General features: G+C 48.0%; 1 protein-coding gene and 1 long non-coding RNA gene across 2 annotated transcripts; both read right to left on the minus strand.

The window, feature by feature from the left end:
• Positions 1-691: 691 nt before the first annotated feature.
• Positions 692-3,680, minus strand: BMP4 (bone morphogenetic protein 4). Its single transcript, XM_065839112.2, has 3 exons — positions 3,535-3,680; positions 2,719-3,095; positions 692-1,762 (listed from the first exon to the last, which is right to left on the minus strand). Exons 2-3 carry the CDS (start codon positions 3,086-3,088, stop codon positions 921-923), a joined length of 1,212 nt encoding a protein of 403 aa, XP_065695184.1. The 5' UTR covers positions 3,089-3,095; positions 3,535-3,680; the 3' UTR covers positions 692-920.
• A 1,359-nt stretch (positions 3,681-5,039) lies between these two features.
• LOC139828149 (uncharacterized) lies at positions 5,040-16,248 on the minus strand. Its single transcript, XR_011739465.1, has 3 exons — positions 16,056-16,248; positions 6,629-6,830; positions 5,040-6,355 (listed from the first exon to the last, which is right to left on the minus strand). It is a non-coding gene; the product is annotated as an uncharacterized lncRNA (long non-coding RNA).
• Positions 16,249-20,687: the final 4,439 nt, after the last annotated feature.

The following is a 20,687-nucleotide window of genomic DNA, read 5'->3' on the forward strand; positions in this document are numbered from 1 at the left end:
ATCCGATGCCTTTGAGCCAGGGGTTTCAGGCCTTGATACCTCTGACTAACTGTACCTGCTTGGCTCCGGTCGCCTTCCTGCTCGGAAGCAATTTGGAAAGGACACAGCGCAGGTAGCTATTAGCTAACACGTATTTAACTGCTCCAGATATCTTTTTTTTTTTGGCATTGTAATGGGGCGATTTGATCTTCAAAGGACTCGTGCAAACCTTTGAAGCTTCCCAAAGAAACCAATCTGCAGTGGGGAGGGGAGGAGAAGTAGGGGAAAATGTTAATAGTTTTAAAACCTGGGGAATCTTGAAGATGGACGAAGGGTATAAAACCCAGTGGGTTTAGCATAAAGCCCTCAGGTAAATCTTCACCTTCTTTTCAAATGCATTTTTTGGCGGGTCGCTTTGCAAACGCTTAGGCCAGGTTAGCCAGGTCGGTTCTATTCCCAGCGGCCGGGAGAAGCAGCTCTTAATCTCCAGGGACCCTCATCTCCCTCGTGGCGCAGCCCCAGCACAGGGGGATCCGCGGTACCTCGGTGAGAAATAGAAAGACTAAAATTTGCAAAGCTTTTAAGGGGAGAAGGGTGGGGGGAAAGCAGGGGCAGGGGGTGGGGAAAAGATGAGGAGAGAAGATACATTCCCTGCTGCACTCCCGGCCAGCACAGCCTCGGCAGCACCCTGAGAGGTGAGACACAAAATGCGTTTACCTTTAAAATAATGACTCATTTTATTTTTTTCTTTTAATATGTAGTTATAAATATATTTTGTCAAAATATATGATCATTATTGTCAAAAAAAAACATTTGCACATAAAGTCATAAATAAGGTCAAGGTGAATGTTTAGTTTAGAGAAGAGTCCAGCTATAGCAAGCAGTTCTGGGGTGGGATGGGAGGGAGAGAGAAGGGGGGGAGAAGGTGGCGGGGAAGGGGGTCAGCGGCACCCGCACCCCTCCACCACCATCTCCTGGTAGTTTTTCAGGACCACCTTGTCATACTCATCCAGGTAGAGCATGGAGATGGCGCTCAGCTCCGTGGGCACGCAGCAGGCCTTGGGGATGCTGGAGTTCACCGAGTTCACCAGCGTCTGCACGATGGCGTGGTTGGTGGAGTTGAGGTGGTCGGCCAGAGGGAAGGGACAGTCCCCGTGGCAGTAAAACGCCTGGTACCCCGGGGGTGCCACGATCCAGTCGTTCCAGCCCACGTCGCTGAAATCCACATAGAGGGCATGGCGGCGGCAGTTTTTTTTGTTCTTGCGGGAACGCTGGTGTTTGGGGCTCCGGCGAGCTCTGCGGGTCAGCGCGTGGCCTCGCCCGTCGTGCCCAAAAGTGACCAGGAGCGGCCTGAGCTGAGCCCAGTCCCCGCGCCCTTGAGGTAAAGATCGGCTAATCCTGACGTGTTTGCCCTGATGAGTCTGTGCGTGGTGGAGGTGGGTCACCTCGATCACCAGCCCGTGGTTCGGTTGCTTGTCCTTGGTCCACCGGATCACGGCCGGGCTCACATCAAAGCTCTCCCAGCGCGTCACGTTGTGGTGCACCAGACGCGTGTCCAACAGGCGCGTAATGGCCTGAGCGCGCTCCGACAGCGGCTTCATCACTTCGTAAATGTTTATCCGGTGGAAGCCCCTCTCCCACGCCGCGCTCGGCTCCTCCACCTGCTCCCGGTACAGCCGCAGCTCTGCCGAGGAGATCACCTCGTTTTCCGGCACGCTGCTGAGGTTGAAGACGAAGCGGATCCAGGGCGTCTCGCTGGGACCTGGGACGCTCTCCAGGTGCTCTGGAGAGGAGCAGGGCGGGGGGGAAGCGGTAAAGGAAAAAGCAAACAAGAGCACGTCAGCCTCGGGGCACCCAGGCACAGCCCCCGGCACAGCACCCACGCTTCACCGGCCTGGCAGCCACCGGCACCTCTCCGCTCCCCGCGCATCCCTCCGGCCAGACCATCCTGCTCGCTTGCCCTCCGCGTGCCTGTGCCCAGAGCGCGTCACCCCTGCCCGTCTCTCTCCCCCTTTCAGGAAGGCTTTCCCCCTTTTGCTTCCCTACCCCAAGTCTCTCCAAAATCACCTCCCCGGCGAGGTGCGGTGCCACAGAGCACAGAGGTGCCTTGTTACGGGGCGCAGGGGGCAGGGGGAGAAAGAGAAGCAAATTCCAAGGCAGTAATGATGCGGCTGGATTAATAATTCAGATTTACTTTGGAAAAGAAACATCCGCTAGGAAACATTTGGATCAGATTACAAGGGCCTATTGAATAAACCTTATAAACACACAGCTGTAAGTATTAAATTCGAGTAGGGGTTTTTGGAGATTTTTTTTTTCTTAAGAGCAAAACCAGGCAGCAATCGCTTTGATAGTTCAAAAGAAACACACCAGGGGCGAGATCCCGCCCTCACTTTACTCCCGCATCCGATCCAGAGCCATTAAATCCACCCGAGCCCAGGGAGTGACCCCGAGGCAGAGGCACTGAAGGAAACTCGCTGTTGTCACCAGAAGCGAAAGCACCTCAAAATATGGTCAAGCTCGGGTTAAGCACAGGATGCTGGAAAAAATACAGAGCAGCACGCCTGTCACCCACACGCAGCAGGCTGGGTGGCGGGGGCGGGGGGGGGGGGGGGCGGTTTTCCTCCCATAAATATAGGGCCAGGCACGTCCTGCTTCTAAATGCATTCGTGAGCTTCCAAACACAAGGAAATCCCAATCGCTACTGGGGCTGGGAATTTACCTCCTCCCATCACTGACCTTCATGGTGGAAACTCCTCACGGTGTTTGCCCGGCTGGTCGATCGCTCAGGGTACTGCAGGCTAATTTCCTGGAGGTTTTCCTCCTCTTCTCCAGACTGCAGTCGATAGAGATCCAGCATGTAACTAGGAATGACGGCTGATTTGCTGGGCTGAGGCCGCCTTCGCAGCCCAAACATCTGCAGCAGAGTTGTTTCGAAACCCCGCAAGAGTTCATGGCTTTGGGCAGAGCGGCGTCCGGGTCCGGCTTGTCCCTGAAGTTCTGCGATTTTCTTCCTGCCGGTCTCCGGTATCAGGCTAGCATGGTTAGTACCTCCTAGCAGGACTTGGCATAGTAGGATGACCATCAGCATTCGGTTACCAGGAATCATGGTGTCTCTGGGGTGTAAAAAACGCAACAAGAAGAAAAGTCAGGATGAGAAGCAACTCCCCCTCCTCCTCCTCCTCTTGCGAATAAACTTAAAAATAATAATACTACTACTAATAAATGGCAAAAGGGTACTAGAAGCAACCCCCGAGCGGCCCGGCGGGCAGGGATCGGCCGCTCGCCCCCGGCTGCTCGCCGCCCGCAGCCCCCACGGGCAGGCGGGTCCCGCCGCATCCCGGCCCCGCTCGCCCCGCCGGGTGAAGCTGCGGCGGGGAAGGGTCGCCCGGCTCGGCGGGACGGGGGAGTTAAGGGTTCGCGTCCCGCCGCCGGACGCCGGGAGGGGGAGAACGGGGACAACAAAATAAAGTTTAAAAAATAAAATAAAAACGAGCCGTAATAAAAACTGAAAAAGTAAAGAGCGAAGCCGAGGAAGAAGAGGGCTGTACTCACTGACAGCAAGCAAGGCATATCAGCACAGTCCATGATTCTGGAGAGCCAGCCCGGACCCAACGCGCCGAAAGCCCCGGGGCAGCGGCTGCCGAGCGCCTCCCGCGATCGCCGCCCGGGCGCAGTGCGGCCGCCGCCGCCGCCGGCCCCGGTTTTCTCCCGGCCCCGCAGTCACGTGGAGCCGCGCACCCCGCCAGCCCGGCCCGGCCCGGCCCGCCGCCCCCGGCCCGCCCCCGCCCGGCCCGGCCCCGCGGGGGACGGCCCGGCCCGCCCCGCCGCCCCCGCCCGGCTCCCGGCCCGCGGCGCCCGCCGCCCCGGGAAGGGGGGTGGAGGGGCCGGGCCGAGGGTCGGGACCCCGCCGGGGGTGGGACGACGGAGTTAGCGCGGTCCCCCGAGGGGTTCCCCCCGCTCCGCTCAGGTGCATCCCCTGGGGGCGCAGTCCCCGCGATCGCCTCCAGCCGGGGAGACCGTGGGTGCGGGTGTCCCCGGGGCTCCCGTGTCACCGCACGGTCCCCGGCGGGCACCGCGGGGCCGGTTTGGGATGGGAAACTCGGGAAGGGAAACTCGGGAAGAGCCTTGAGGAGAAGGGAGAGAGCGCTTGGGAATGAGGAGCAGCTGCACGGGCAGAGGGCCGGCGGCAGAGCCCCGGTTCCTCCTGCGCTCACGGCACCCGCCGGGCCCCCGGGACCCGCTCCCGGGGCTGGGACCCCGCTGCCAGGCCGGGGATCATCCCTGCTCCCTGCTCTGGGTTCCCACTCGCCCTCCAGATTTTCTCCACCTTCTCCTTCCCTCGCTGGCTGCCAGAATAATAACACTTTCTTGCCCCTTCTCTCCAGACCAGGTTCCTGGACCCCCACGCAGATGTGAAGGAGTTCCCTTCCCAAGCCATGTGCAGCGACAACTGGCTGCTCCAGGGGGGTACGAACGGGGGTCTCCTGAAGGAAGGATCCTTCCTGCCCCGCAGTTCAACCCCAGCGTTGCCCTGGGCCAGCTTAGGAGTTGAGAGTAAGAGCCAGGCTTGCCAAGGCTTGGGTTTGTTCCCGGGTGGGGTTTGGGGACAGGTGTGGGGACAGATGGGTCTGCCACCCACACACATCCGCTGGACCCGCTGAGGGTGATGTACAAGGTATGAAGGCAGCTCCTGGGAAAGAGCCTCTAATGAAGAGCAATGGATGCCACATACTTTGGAGACACAACGTAGACTGAATGAAAAAATAAAACCAAACTCTACCGGGGCATTGAAATATTGTCCCTTTGCCCTGCTGGGGTGTCCCTTTTTGTTGGCCAAACTGTCATCCACAGAGAGAAAAGTTGATTTATGAGACCAAAAGACGTGGCCATGGGAACTCCTAAATTCATTAATTAACCACAACCAAAAGCCAGCTCAGAAATGATGACTGTAAACCAGCACGTCCCCACAAACCACCAGGCCGCTGTCCCCAAGCACACAATGAGCCCACAGCAGCACGGCGGCTTCCTCACAGCACCACCCCAAAACTCACACTCAATCAGATACCGCTTCTTTTAATATTTCACTTGGGTTTTTTTAGCTCAGATTTGACCCATGCATTAGAAAAGCCCAGGGATGTCACTGAAAGGACAGGCACAGATAAAAGGCAGTGCTGACACTGTAATATCTCTGAGTTATTCCTATACCACTCTGAGTTTAAAAGAAACATCTGTTAGCAAGGTATTCGGGCTATGAATCCATCAAAATTTGTGAAATATTGCTATCGCCATTTCAAATGTATCACACTGTGTGTTATTCTTAAGAAGGAAAAACAATTTTTGGAGTAGCTGCTGTGCAACTTTTTAAAGTTAAATAACATTTTCATTGAAAATACTCCAGTCTATAAACAAAGTTTACGCAAGGGCCTGTATAGCGCTGCTCTTAAAACAGACCTCGGGATTTGGAAAAGCAACCGGTTCCCTCTTTGTGGGAGCAGCGGCGATACGTTCCGCTCTTCGTCTGAAGACTTCACTCGTGTTTCGCTGGGATCAGAGTGTTTGAAATGCTTGTCCCTGAGGAATTCAGTCCCACAACATCCAGTGCCTGCTCTCGTAAGCCGTCCCGTTAAACCGAAATCCAACAAGTTGTGTATGTGATGCTGGTTAACTATGGCTCTGTGCAAGCTGGGGACAGAGATCCAGCGGAGAGCAGTGTGGTTTGGGCTCTTGGAGGAGGCAATAGCGTATTTGAGTAGCTTATTGCTTAGTAAGAAGTGTTAGTCATGGGGAAAGCTGTAGTGTTTATTCCGTAAAATGTAAATACATAACCCAAACCACAAAGGAATAACCATGGATGGAAATAGTGTAGCATTTACTGAGGGAGCTGAAACGCTTGTCTGCAGAAGCTGTATTTCCTTAGCTCCATAGAGAGTAATTCACCTTGAACGTAGCTTCTGCTCGAGCCTGTGGAGTTACACATGGGCTGAATTCAGTCCAGGCACACTAAACAACTGAGTGTGTTATATATTCCAACCAAAAAACAGTGAATGCCAAAATCAAGCTAAAAATACAAATGCAGAAGGTTTGAAAAGCAAACACTGCTTAATTCAGTGGTAGATAAAACCTTGTGTATTTTAAAGACCCAGCACGTCAAAAATAGAGAACATGATGCCTGTGCCACTTCCCCCTGCATCCCACCTTGCGTTTGTTGGGTTGGTTCTTGCCTGTGACCCTGTCCCAGCCACATTCGGGGACCTGCTGCCAGGTTTCTTCCTCTCTGACTTCCATGCAAAACCTTCTGGGGATCTCTGCGCTGGGCCAGTAAGATGATTGGCATCCTCTGGAAGCGAAGCACCAGGTCATTGGGGACGTCGCCCTGCAAAAAATGGCCAAAGAGGTGATTCACGTGTGTACAGACCTTGACTGTGGCAGAAGGTTTTTTGTGGGTGGCAGCAAGGAGCCCAGGAGCTGGCAGGTCTCCTAGAGTCCGAGCACCCAGCTCTGCTTGCAGAGGTCACCAGCTGAGCGGCAATTATTTACTCTCTGTCGTTTCAACCCAGTAATGGTGGATTTGCCCAGACGTGTTCCTGATAAAATCCCAGCCACTCACGTTTGACCCGTTTCCAGGTTTGGTGTGCTCAGGACCTACCAGCAAGCGCTGCAGGTGGATGTTCAGCACCTCTAGAAATCAGGCCAACTCTGTTTACAAGGCAAACTTTTCCCCTAATGGCAGCAATTCAGGGGATGCCTCTGGACTCGGGGGCAGAGAGAGATCTTCCCAAACCAGTTCTTGCATCCTGTGTTATTTTTAGAGCAGCTGTACCTTTTGGGCTCCAAAGTTTGCAAACAACCTGCATTGGGAAAACAAACAAACAAACAACACCACACACACAAAAACCAAACAAAAAAACCCCAAACCTTGTCTCACCAGATTTGTGCTTGAGCAGAAACAAGCCTAAACCCATAAATAAATAAGTAAAGCCACACGTCAGAGACCTTTTAATGATGTGAATTACAGGAGGAGATGCCCCGCTAGTGTGCTAAGATCAATTCCCTCCTACCCTCTCCTTTCAACCGCTTAAGCTTGTCAATTAAAACAAAGGGAACTGAACAAACAGCTCCAAGGGATTACAGTTTCCAAAGTAGCTCTTCACTAAAGAGCCGGATGACAACCGGTGAAAACAAGCGCAGCTGCTTGAATGGCAAAAGGAACATATTTTACAACCACTCGAGATTTTCATGATTTCCCTGAACATTTCAGAGCTGGCCCATTTTTCTACCTTCCCTTGAATAAAGAAATTCATACTTCTCCTGAATCAGAGGGCTGGGCCCAGCTTGGATTTTATTTCTGCATGATGTTAACTCATCTCTACTGAGGTAGAACCACTCCAAAGCTAAGAAAAGAATCACGTTCAGGATCGCTGTTTTATTCCAAATAGGTTTTTTAGCAAATACATACAAAAACACTGTGTGGAACATAAAAACAAACGCAGTTATAAAAAGGCAATCAGATCCACAGCAGTTGAAACAGCAGGATTGTCTGCTTTTCCTGTTTTTAAGTTTTTAAGAGTGATTTTTATTGTTTTCCGAATGCTATGAAAAGGTTGACTGTCCCACGCAGGGAGAACGTTTAGTTGCTTTTACTTGACTAGATCATTTTTTCACTTCTCAAAGATCCTCAAGACTGAGCAAGCCTAGAATTTCCACCCCTTGCTTTTTGTACATACATCATCCATCTTCTACTGTGAGAGCACGAGGTCTCTGCGGCTAAATATTGTTCCTTAAAAGACACCTGTACAGTGCATCAAAACTAGGAGACCTGGGTCTTAGGGAGGTGCTTCAGAGATACGATGCATAAAATAAAGTTATTTTAATGGTCTGTTGTTGAAATTCTCCTGAACACTTCATTAACCCAGTTCAGGAGAATTTTAATAGCAGACCATTAAATTAGCTTTACCTTTATTTGATGCGTCGTATCACTGAAGCGCCTCCCTAAGACCAAGGCCTCCTGGTCCAACTCCTCTCCCTGCACAGGACACCCCACAGTTCATCCCGTGTGTCTGAGGGTGTTGTCCAGACTCTTCTTGAACACTGTCAGGCTTGGGGCCGTGACACCTCCCTGGGGAGCCTGTTCCAGTGTCCAGCACCTCTGGGTGAAGAACCTTTTCCTAATGTCCAGCCTAAACCTCCCCTGGCACATCTTCCTGCCATTCCCTCGGGTTCTGTCAGTTCGGTGCCTGCCCGTTCTTTTCCTCTTGTGAGGAAGCTGTAGACTGTGATGAGATCTCCCCTCATGTTCTCTTGAACACTTCATTAACCCAGTTCAGGAGAATTTTAATAGCAGACCATTAAATTAGCTTTACCTTTATTTTATGCATTGTATTGCTGAAGCGCCTCCCTAAGACCCAGGCCTCCTAATTCTGGTGCATCTGTTGAAAATTCATCTATCCATCGATTAGTTTCCTTGATCAATGTTACAAGAAGAATATGCACTGATCTCACGCAACTTTTGGAAGGAGATGTGTTTGCTTCCGCACTGCACTACAGAATGACAATCATAGAAGGGTTTGGGTTGAAGGGACCTCTGGAGATTGTCTAGTCCAACCCACCTGCTAAAGCAGGTTCACCTGGAGTAGATTGCACAGGAATGTGTCCAGGCAGGTCTTGAATGTCTCCAGAGAAGATTCCTCACTCAATCAAAGCCTCATCCCTGAGGAGCAAGAAGGATCTCCAGAAGATGAAGAACACATTCCTCCTCCTCTGAAATCCACGCTGGTGTTAATAAAAACAATCATTCTTCTAACGAACACCACACAGCCATATGGTTATCTAAGATAAGCAGATGCATTTTGGATCTGTTGTCATGAATACTTTTCAAGAATCCCACAGGCGTTGGCAGCTCCGTTCTCATTCGTACCACTGCTGAGTGTCTCCAGCAGCTTTGTCTGAGTTCGGCTGCCACTCAGATATTTCAAATGCTTTGCTCTTCCTCACTGTCTAGCCCCACTACCAGAACCTACCATTCCACACAACCACGTGGCACCTCCAGGGTGCTGACATTTGTCTTTGTCCTTTAATTGTATCGTGAGATCTGCTATCACCACAAGCCTTAATGGTTTCAAACACTTGCACAAGGCGTAAATAAGCAGAGCAGGACAACTGCTGCAAAAATAGTTCATGGCAACTATTTGATTTTCAGCAATAGCAAAGGACTTTACTGGTAGACATTATCACAATGTCAAATGTCGGCACGTTGATGAATTTTGAGCTCGTTAATGTGAACATCCTCACCTGAAAGCAAAGAGGAAGGATCCCGCTTGCGATTTCCAGTCGGGAAACAGGGATGTATGTGCCCTGTGGCCTCCATCTCCAGCAATGATAAACTGGTGGGGCTCGTTTGTACCAGTTGCTTGGTGACAAATAATCATCAGACCAAGGATCTTTCTTAGAAAGTACTCAGTGAATAACCTTACACAATGAACTTGTATGAACAGAGCGTGAGCCTCCTATAGACACATGACAAGACAAAGGTGTTTTCTGAGGGAAAGGCTCCTTCTCCATTCACACATCCATGAGGATGGAGGTTGTCTGGGCTTTGCAGGTATTCCTTGTCAAGCTGCTGTCCTACTTCTCAGTGTCACATGTAATTTTATAAACATGTATGAGTATATAAATGTGTGTATAAGACACACGCATATCCATCACATTCAGATAAAACATACAGGATCCTACCAAGGTGAGACCTTGATGCCTTATTCTAGTAAAAACAATCCATGTTAGTGAAGCAGCTTTGTCAGGACAACCCTGTTCACTGCAAATATCCTGCAGGTTTAATCCTTATGAAAGGGGTAATGCCCTGTGCAGCAGAAGGAATGAGCTGAAAGAACCTGCTGTCCTTCCTGACAAACCTTTTAGCAGGACCGACTTCACCACGGTGCGGCAAGGCTCTCTGTTTTATTATTGATAAAGCAAGCTCACGAGTGAGGCGTTAGCTGGGTTTGTTTTCAAGGCAGAGACATTCTTACTTACTGTTACCCACTCCGATCCATTCTGGGGCAACAAAAAAATCATTGTAAGCAGAATCAAAGCCCACCTCCCCTGCCAAAAACTACTACCCAAAAGCATCCAATCAGGGGTCAACAGCGGCGAGACCTGATTTCATTTTTGGCTCTTTTCTACATAAGCAATTATGTATTTTCCCCTTCACTGCTTCCATCATACACAGACGCTGACTCAGCAGCCTGAGGAAGGCCTTTATTTACCTGCAAAGTTCAAAGGCGATAGGTTTGGTGCAGTGCTGCAAGTAACAGGATGCCTAAAGGACCAGATGATGAAGGAGTTGATTTAGACTCCAGAAGGTCCAGGTTCAGCTTTGTGCTTCTGTGACACTGGCTGAATCACCAGGAACCTGCTTTATCCAAGTGGCTAAGCATATGCTTGACAGTGGCCAGTAATATAAACAAAAGGGGAAAGAAGGCCATTAGAATTAAAGGCATGTCAGTGTGTCCATTCTGGAAGAACAGGAGCACTTGGCACCGTTCTCAGAAATAAAGCAAAACCAAACTTTAGTTCTAACCAGGTCTTCCAATTCCAACCCAGCAAACAGAAGGTTTTCAAACCATTTCAGTGGGGCTCCAGCCCCTGGGAACATATTGGAGGAGTAACATGAGTCAGAGACTCTGTATGATCTCTCATTTACAGCACATGAAACACAAGTTGTCCTGCCCCATATGTCGGGGAGAGACACTCCGTGATCCACATCTCATCTACAGCAGAAAGACCTGGGCTGACTCTCTCCTGTCTCGCTCGCTGGAGAAGAAGAGCAGAAGGGAATCACTGCTGTGGGACTTTTCAAAAACTGCAGGAGCAAAATCTCCTGCACAAGGAAGAAGCAAAAGTGAATATGCCCGCAAGCACGTTGTAGTCAGAGGTGGGTTTCCAGCATTTTCCAGAAATGGGCTTTAGATTAGTGGCTGGCAGCCACATGGCCCAGGAACTGAAGGGAGGACAATTTCTTGACCTGTTAGCCTCCAATGCAAAGACAGTCTGTACTCTCTGATACCTCATCCGAACAATGTGGGCAAACCAGTGTTGGATGTGCGTACTGTGTATGTCTAATCCCACAGGCAAACCAGGCTTGCTATGAAAGAGCTTTTGCAGGATCTCCTTATTTTGTTTTTCAAAATACCACTCACCGAACAGCTTACAGAGGAATAAAACTGGTTCATTAAGAAAGGGAGAAAAAGGACTTTGAGGAATCTAAAAATCAGTTTGAAGAAGAAAAAACATGAAATGGCAAAAGGGGGTGAGTCTGAAAACATCTCGCTATGTCTTACGAAGGGACTCTGTTATGAAGGGACCTTCGAAGCGAGGGGTTGGTCACCCACCCGGAGGTCCACCTGGCAGAAGGGTTTACAGAGCCAGACCCCAGAGGACAAGCAGGAAGACAGAACAGGAGAGAAAACCGATATGGGAAAGAAGTGAAAACCAAGAAGGCAAATTCAGTCTGGGCAAAGGGCCAAGGCAAGGCCAAGTGCAATTCTAGAAAACGGGATGGAAGCCAAAGGCACCAAGGTGTCACGACAGGTTAGCACTCGTCTGCAAAGACAACCCAGAATGACGCAACTGGCAGGTGCACAGCATCACCCAGATGTGAAGAGAAATAGGTTTAAGACTAGATTTCTGAACTAAAGGCTCAGGATGAAGAGCCTGAACCAGCAGGTTCTATTTGTGCAGCATCTGGGGTGAGCAAAACACCAGCATCTCCCAGTACTAGCCCCCTGGGCACGCTGGTGTTACACTTTGAGTCACGGCAAGCAGAACTAAGTTGCAGCAATTTCCCTGAGGACCTCTTTGATCCCCTGGTCCCACCCTGCATTCCTGCTTGTTCCACCTCCGTCCTGCTGACTCTGCTGCCTTTTCCCACTTTTCCCACCCTCTGTACACACACCTGATAAGGCAACGAGATTCAGAACCATGTATTGTATGCAAATGACACCACACCCCATTTCGAAGAAATATTGCAACGAGCAAATGTGCAATGTCATTTATAAATAAGTGCCATCAGCTTATACATGTTCCTCACAAAGACCCAACACTGAGCTAACTCCATGGCTGCCAAAAACACGGAGTAATCTGCCTCCAGAGACCCTCAGCAAGTCACTGCATCTCCCATCACTCTTTTCCCACATAACAGTTGGGTGAAGAGGCAAAGCGGGGCAGAAATTCTGCTGCCCGTTCACTTTGGACCAGGCTGAGCATGGGAAGGACCGAGGAGAAGCCAAGTGGGGTTGGGGCTTGGGCAACTGCAAGATGAAAATGAAGTGGATCGAGAGTGGAGGATAAAATGAGAAGGCCAAAGAGGACTTAGAGTCAATAAGGGGAGGCTTAGATCAGATATTAGGAAAAATGTCTTCCCGGAAAGGATTGTCAGGCATTGGAACAGGCTGCTCAGGGAAGTGGTGGAGTCACCATCCCTGGAGCTGTTCAAAAAACATGTAGATGAGGTTCTTAGAGACATGGTTTAGTGACGGTATTGGGTTAGCTGTTGGACTCAATGATCTTGAGGGTCTCTGCCCAACCAAAATGATTCTATGATTCTGATGAGTATTGAGTCAAGGATTGTGGAGACAAACTCCAGATTCAAAGCACAAAATCACAGCCATCCAAGGTGAGCCTGACAGATGTCTCTCAGTGTGGTGCCACGCAGGCAGTTTGGATTTGTAAAGCTGTCTTGTGGTTCATTTCTCTCTCTTGACACCACTGGCAGCTGCCAGCACTGTCACCATTCCCTTTTTCAAAGGTTCCCCAGCTGGTAAGCCACCAAGAGCCCAAGATGAGACCACCATAGAGCAGATGCTTTGAAAGGCAGGTGTTTCTGCCTCTCTATTCTGCTCTGGTGAGACCTCACCAGGAGTTCTGCATCCAGCTCTGGGTCCTCAGCACAGAACATGGACCTTTAGGAGAGGGGCCAGAGGAGCCACAGAAATGATCCGAGGCTGGAACAGCTCTGCTGGGAGGACAGGCCGAGAGAGCTTGGGTGTTCAGCTGGAGAAGAGACCTTATTGTGGCCTTTCTGTGCTTAAAAGGGGCTGATAAGAAAGATGGGGACAGACTTTTTAGCAGGGCCTGTTGTGATAGGACAAGCGGTGATGGTTTTAAATGAAAGGAGGGAGATTCAGGCTAGATACAAGGGAGAAAATTTTTATAAATATGGTGATGAGAGCCTGTCCCAGGTTGGCCAGAGAGGTGGTGGATGAACCATCCCTGGAGACATCCCAGGCCAGGCTGGACGGGGCTCTGAGCAACCTGAGCTGGTGAAGATGTCCCTGCTCATGGCAGGGGTGGCACTGGGGGAGCTGGGAAGGTCCCTTCCAACCCAACCTGTTCTATGATTCTGTTCTATGACACAGATGGCACAAGCGGATCAATGCCCTTGTGTTTTCTGCTAGGTAGAGGTGCCTGAATGTATCTGTAGGGTTAAGAATGGTTACAGCCTGGGGGCTAAGCAATAATCAGCAGAGGTAACTAGGCTGCCTATGCTTGCAGGAGGTGCATAGTGATGCTGTCTCAGAGGTAGCTCCCAGTCCACTCTTAACCCTTTTTAGGAAACAGAGAATTTCTGTGACCTGGCATCATCCATTCCCTGTCCACACAGGATCATCCTTGCCCTGCTGGGCAAGGTCTCCTTTCACCTAAACCAGCAAAACTCAACGTACAGTCTGAAAAATAAAAACAAAATGCCAAAACCCCCCAAAATTAAAATAAATAGTTAAATAAATAAAAAGACACCCAACAGAGCAAGCGAATGAAATAGGAAATAAATAAAGATTGGGCCCTGCTCTGTTCCTGGAGGCATATAAACGCTATGTTCATACATTTTAGACTCTTCCCAGCAACAGAGCTCCCAAAGCACTTTGTCTCTGTGGGGTGAGCAGCTCCGTGTCTCCCCTGGCAGAGGGCAGACAGAGTGATCTGGTTCGTGTTACCGAGCGGGATCAGATGATCGGCGAAGATCCATGATGCTGAGCAGCAGGCGCAGCTGGTCAGCAGCTCACAGGTCACAGGTCCTCCTGTCTGAAAACCCTCCTGCACCTTTCTTTTCCCAAGTTATTGGAGGCCCTTCGTTCTCCAAAGACTTTTGTTGCTGCCAAGCTTTATGTACTTACACATCTCTGCATGGGCAGGATTTTAGCACAAGGGCATTGGCACAATATGATTCCACTTACACCATTTTTTAATCATCAATTGTTCTTTAAAACTGGTTGTTTTACTGCCCCATGAAAGAACAGTAAATCCAGCCAAAAAACCCGCCTCACATCATCCCTGGGTCTTAGGAAACGTAGGTTTGTCACCCCTCTCTCTCTCTGTACACTGCTAGATTTTCTCCACGTAATTTCATGCTGCTCAGACATCTAATGACCTAAGTCGTCCCAGGAAAGGGGAATTGGCTTCCCCTGCAAAAAGCCTGGTGTTTATTTGCAATTTAGCTTACCTGACTTGTTTAAAGTGTTATCAGAATGCATGCACCTCCTTTCTTTTCTTCATTTTCACTAGATATCCAAGATTTGCTTGAACTGAGAATGCTTAAAGCCTCAGGCATGATCCTGGGTGTTCTCAAGACTTAAATGCTACTGCTTAAAGAGTTAAAGATCTAGATGGCTGCACTAAGAGGATGATAAACTAATCACTCAGTCACTGCTGGTGAGCCTGGTGTCATTTACTGAAACATGGAATGCATTTAACAATGTAAAAGAAACTCCATGCAGTGCAAAAGCCAAAGATTATTGTCAGATTGTCAAGGTTTACTTGGGAGAAAGTCCTCAGTCTAATTACCAACGTTTAAGCAACAGAAGTATTTTTCCACTCATTGAAGAAGTTGTTAACATTTGCCTTTCAAGCCAATGGGATTTTTTTGTATAAAAAGGGCTGTGGATTATTTTCAGAGGACCACAGAAAATTATCACAGGGACCGGGTAGAATAAATAACTCTTCTAGAGGACAGTTGAGAAATATTTCCTATCATCATAATCATAACAAAAGTAGAAATAATAATTACAGTAAGTAGCACTGCACATTTACCTACTGATGTGTATCTTTCTGTTTGGTGAAATGGTTTGAAAGAAAAAAACCACGTGACAGAAATACTCTTTTTATTTAAAAGTCAGGCTCTGTTTTGGTGTTAAAAGAAGGAAATGCTTCAAGCAATTTTCCATGCAATCTCTGACCTATGAAGGAAAAGAAAGACCAGGTCCAAAATTTTGGTTTTGCCTTTTAGAATTTAGTGAATATTGGCATTTTTTCTCTAGCATTAAAATGGGATCTCAGTTAAAGATCAAGGTATCGAATATGAGTAAAACATCAAAGGAATTTTATGAGGCTCACCCAGTGAACATCCAAGCTGCAAATAATGTCAGTTTGTTAACTTTTACTCTGTTAAACATTAAACAGAATGGTACAGGTACAACTCCATTGTGCTGAGGAGTTGGCATAGGACCCTGTCCCCAGGTCCCAAATCCCAGAGCTGCTGTCGGTGAATGAATCATCGAATGTCCTGAGTTGGAAAACCCACAAAGATCATGGAGTCCAACTCCTGTCCCTGCACAGGACACCCCCAAAATTCACACAGTGTGTCTGAGGACGTTGCTCACAGAAGTTTTTCATTAATGGGGAAGGAACGCCCAGAGTGACAGAGGATATTCCTCCAGAGCAAAACGAAGGTGTGACCATGGCTCATCTTTGCAGAGCAGTGTCACTTTGACCTCGCAAACACAGGCAATAATAGGCAATGCAGCAACACAGGTTTTGCATGTACTAACAGCTTAACAATTTTCTAGAGACTCTGGATGGGTCCTCTGATGTGGCCATAGCATGTCCTTGCAGACAAATGTCAATTTGACCTTGCAAACACAAGTAATAATAGAAGAGGAAGCAATATCAGCTTAGCAAGTGTTCTCCAGAGACTCTAGGTGGGCACTCTGCTTGCTGGCTTGGACAAAACTTGGCCCGTGGCTCTGGTACTGCCACCCAAATAACTTTTGAGAAGGCAGAAATACATACATTCTTATGACACCTACCTTCACGACAAGCCTGACAAGATGGCACATGATGACTTTTCCTGCTGGGTGACAGCTGGTGGCTCGGGCAGTTCTGATGTTGGTTGGGCAGTCTCTGCAGAAGCAAGGAAAGCTTCAGCCTGAACCATAGGATGAAAATCCAGCTGTATGGGTGGAAATTTGGCTGATCAAACGGAGAATTCTCCAGCGTCGCCTCATCCTGAAATGGACATCAAATATAGATCAAATTGCTCTCAAATGGTGGGTATTTCTCTGCACACCTGAAAAGGGAATCTAAATGAGTATCTCAGGTGTTGCTGTATATGCTGTAGAGGTCTAAAGGCAGAAAACACAAATGCTGTTCAAAGGAACCTGCTGTTCCTGTTGTGTAAACCTTTCCCCCTACAAAGAGGCAACATTTGCCCTGGGAAGCATCACACTTGCCTCACTGCATTTCATGAAGGAAAAAGTGCAGACACTTTAGGATCAGTGGGACCAAGAAATGGTTCCACCAACAGGAACCCAGAAACCTTTGAAACACACTCACAGCTCCAGAGGCCCTAATCACTACTGCAGAGCAAGCCATGTCCACCTCATTTATACGTGCATGTATTTTAGGAGTTGAAAAACCACCACTTTTATACTTCTCAGCAGCTAATAAAAATCCTTGTTAGCAACATCTGGATACAAGATAAGGGAACCTTGCAAAGAAACATGAGGTATTCAACAAGTTTCTGCAGTGGGTTCATCATCAGTCCTCTGAGGACATCACTCCAAAGTCCACTGAGGTGTTGGGGTGTTTTTCCATTGACTTCATTGGGCTCTGAACCAAGACCTGAAGCCTCCCTGCGGTGTCTCAGACATTTATTTGTGTTTGATCTGTAATAAGATCTTCCATTTATCTTATTTCTGTAAAAAGAAATAAAGCCACAGTACAAGAAAGCAACTAAACACATGCTTATCTTTAAGCATATCCCTAAACCCATTCACTTAAAGCCTTTGGGTCCTATGGACTCCTGGGAGAGAGAAGCACATGCTTAACATCAAACATGTGCTCAGGGTCTTTGCTCATTAGTGATGGTCCTGTGTCTTATAGGGCCTTAAACACATCTTAGAGCATATGGGGTTTTAGGGTCCACATGGGAGAAATTACATGGAGACCATCTCAGATGTGCAACTTCTAGTGCTGTATTTAATACTGGAAGCCTGTCTTTAATGGCTATAAGACTGATTCTGTTACAATTTCATTTACAAGTAGTTAAGGGAATTAGAGTTTCTTAGATATTTGTAAAAGTAAGAATATCTAAACCCAGAACCTTTTCTCTATTATTACTACAACGCGGTCCCATCACGAAGACCAAACTCATCAAAGCAAAAGCTGCTTTTTGGAATGCATGTGTTTACCGGCATCTCGAGAGCAAATGTGTCTCACTTCAGCCAAAATATTGTCCCTGGCCACCTTCACTTTGCTTAGAGGAAGCACTTATGCATCCTCTAGAGTCTGGCTCTTAGAAGATAAGCGAGCTTTACCATCAGGTCAGACAGCAAAAGGAAGACCATTCCCGGTAATTTGCACAAAGCAGAAAGCATTTTTCTTCACCACACCTTATTTGTTTTGGACATCTACTAAAGAGTGTTAAAACTTTCGGCTATCTGGATCACAGACGAGGACTGAAATTTAACATGTGTGACAAGTCAAAGCAGAGTTGTCTGCAGTGAGAGAACATTTGGGCAGTTTCTTTGCAAAAAAAAGTCCTTTCCATAGGGTTTGGCTTGTCTGAGAGCTACTTGCACTTTCTGCTGGTTACTCCACATTGACACAGGTACCACATGCCAGCTAACATGGAACATTTTGCCATCTCAGCATCTCCTGTGTGAGGGCTGAAACTTGTTCTTCTGTGGTTTCTACACTCTGTCTCTTCCTTTTAACATATCTTCCTGAATTCCTTTTTCAAGATGCATCAGCACACTCTTGGCCCTTCAGTTCCCTCTATAAAATTTTATGCTGTCCCATGTTTATAGGTTCATTGTTCTGCAGGCTGAACAACGAGGCCGTATTTCCATGTCCGTTAATGAGGAATCTGGATCAGATGTTAGCACACAACGTGTCTCTCAAGTTAGCCAAAGCACGCAGCCTGTTGTGCCTGCTGGCTTCGCTATTTATACAGGCCGTGGAAAGACAGGTGATACCTGAACCCAGCACAAAGCCTTCAAAAGAATACTTTTTAAAAGAAAAGTGATCATTTGAATGCTTTACATCATGTGGCTGCAGTGTCTTTGATCTGGAACAAGACTTACCACAGCTTCACGCTTACCTTTGAGTAATGTGCATCATCAATCTGAACCACCAAGAGAAAAAGGATGCTGTGGGCTTTACTGGCCTAGAAGCATTAGCAGTGTAGTCCTCCGTAATCCAGGATCTAGGAAAACTCCTCAAATAGCTTCAGCCCAGTCCAGACTGTTTTGAGGATGGAAAGGAGGATGAGCACAGGAAACTTCTCTTGGACCCTTCTGCAGACCACAGTTTTTAAGTTGACGTTGGTCACCTCCTTAACTCCTTGATTCTTCAGTGCCAAAGACCCACCTCACAGTCACTCTACAGAAGAGATGAAACTTTTCTAGAAGGCATTAGATCCACCTTCTCTGAATCCCAAAACGGTAAATCCAAAGCAAAAGGGCCCAGGATGTCCATCTAACAATAATCCTTTTCAGTCATTTGCTCTAAACTATGAGACACTCTCCCAAATCAGCTGTTACACAATTGTAATGCCCTGATTACAGAATGACGTATTTACTGAGTTTGGAAGGGACCTCTGGAGGTCACCTAGTTCAACCCCTTCCTCAAAGCAGGGTCAGATACAGCAGGTGGCTCAGGATCTGCTGGATCAATATCTTGATCCAACTCTTCCACGCATGCTTAGTTTGGAATAGTTATTCTCTCTTCCCTCAGTTTCATGATCCTATCAGTAGTCAGGATGATGTAGAGAACTGAGATTTTAAGAGGACTCAGTCTGAGCCATTTGGTAGCAAGTGGGATATTACATGGAGGATAATACTTTGTGGAACTGATGGAGCAGACAAGGGTTAGAGTTTGGGGCTCTGGTAGATGGCTGGGTTCACAGAATCACAGAATGTTAGGAATTGGAAGGGACCTGGAAAGCTCATCCAGTTCAATCCCCCCACTGAAGCAGGAACACCCAGCTGAGGTTCCACAGGAAGGTGTCCAGGCGGGTTTGAATGGCTGCACAGAAGGAGACTCCACAACCTCCCTGGGCAGCCTGGGCCAGTGCTCTGGCACCCTCACTGAGAAGAAGTTTCTTCTCAAATTTAAGTGGAACCTCTTGTGTTCCAGTTTGAACACATTACCCCTTGTCCTACCATTGGTTGTCACCGAGAAGAGCCTGGCTCCATCCTCCTGACATTCACCCTTTATATATCTGTAAATATTAATGAGGTCACCCCTCAGTCTCCTCTTCTCCAAGCTAAAGAGCCCCAGCTCCCTCAGCCTTTCCTCACACGGGAGATGCTCCACTCCCTTCAGCATCTTGGTGGCTGCGCTGGACTCTCTCCAGCAGTTCCCTGTCCTTCTGGAACTGAGAGGCCACAACTGAACACAATATTCCAGGTGTGGTCTCATCAGGGCAGAGCAGAGGGGCAGGAGAACCTCTCTGAACTATTGACCACCCCCTTCTAACCCACCCCAGGTACCATTGGCCTTCCTGGCCACAAGGGCTCAGTGTTGGCTCATGGTCACCCTGCTGTCCCCAGGACCCCCAGGTCCCTTTCCCCTACACTGCTCTCTAATAGGTCATTCCCCAACTTATACTGGGTTGATGGATTGCTGAACATAGGAGCAGCAAGAGTCATCTTCTCCTTCTTGTCAAAAAAATCACCCTTATAGAGAGAAATGGTGGCAGTCCTTAGAGCATTCCTTTCTATAAAGGAGATTTTCAGATGGACTACAGCCTTGGGTAATATGTTTTTGCAGATGAAACAGTTTTACTGGTATTTCCAATGCCTTCCAAGCAGCTCATATAATACTGGAGAATATTGCAACCAAAAGAGAAAGTAAATATCAGCATTTTCCTCATTGAGTCTCTGATTGCATTAAACATCCAACAGTTATAATGCACTTTTAAACTACATTTTGAGGTTGACCTACATTACATGTTGCAGAACAAGGTTGATATCACTGCAGGTAAGTGGATTTTAGAAAGTCTGCATGAAGGACATGCCATGCAATTAAAAATTACCTCGCTCTGGTACCCTGCCCGACGCCTTCCCAGAAACCACTTTGCATAAAACCTGTGGAAATGAAATATTGTCTTCCTGCCGGTAGCAGATACGTGAAAGAGCTTCCCAAGGAAATCTGGGGAAACAAAATTTTGTTCAATATACTTCCTAAACCCAAAGAAGAATGGAAGGCTGTACTCTCAAAAGACCTCAGAAAATTCACTTCTTTCACCACTAGATTCCTGTTCCCAATGCTAACTCTAACCTCTCTGTTTCCCTTCCTTTCTACACAAGATTGATTCACAGAACTTGATTTAAAGGATGTTTATTTCCATAACAAAAATGATCAGGGGTCTAGAAAACATGACCTATGAGGAAAGATTGAAAGAATTGGGTTTGTTTAGTCTAGAGAAGAAAAGA

This window comes from Patagioenas fasciata, chromosome 5, assembly GCF_037038585.1.
Source record: "Patagioenas fasciata isolate bPatFas1 chromosome 5, bPatFas1.hap1, whole genome shotgun sequence".
Taxonomy (NCBI): Eukaryota; Metazoa; Chordata; class Aves; order Columbiformes; family Columbidae; genus Patagioenas; species Patagioenas fasciata.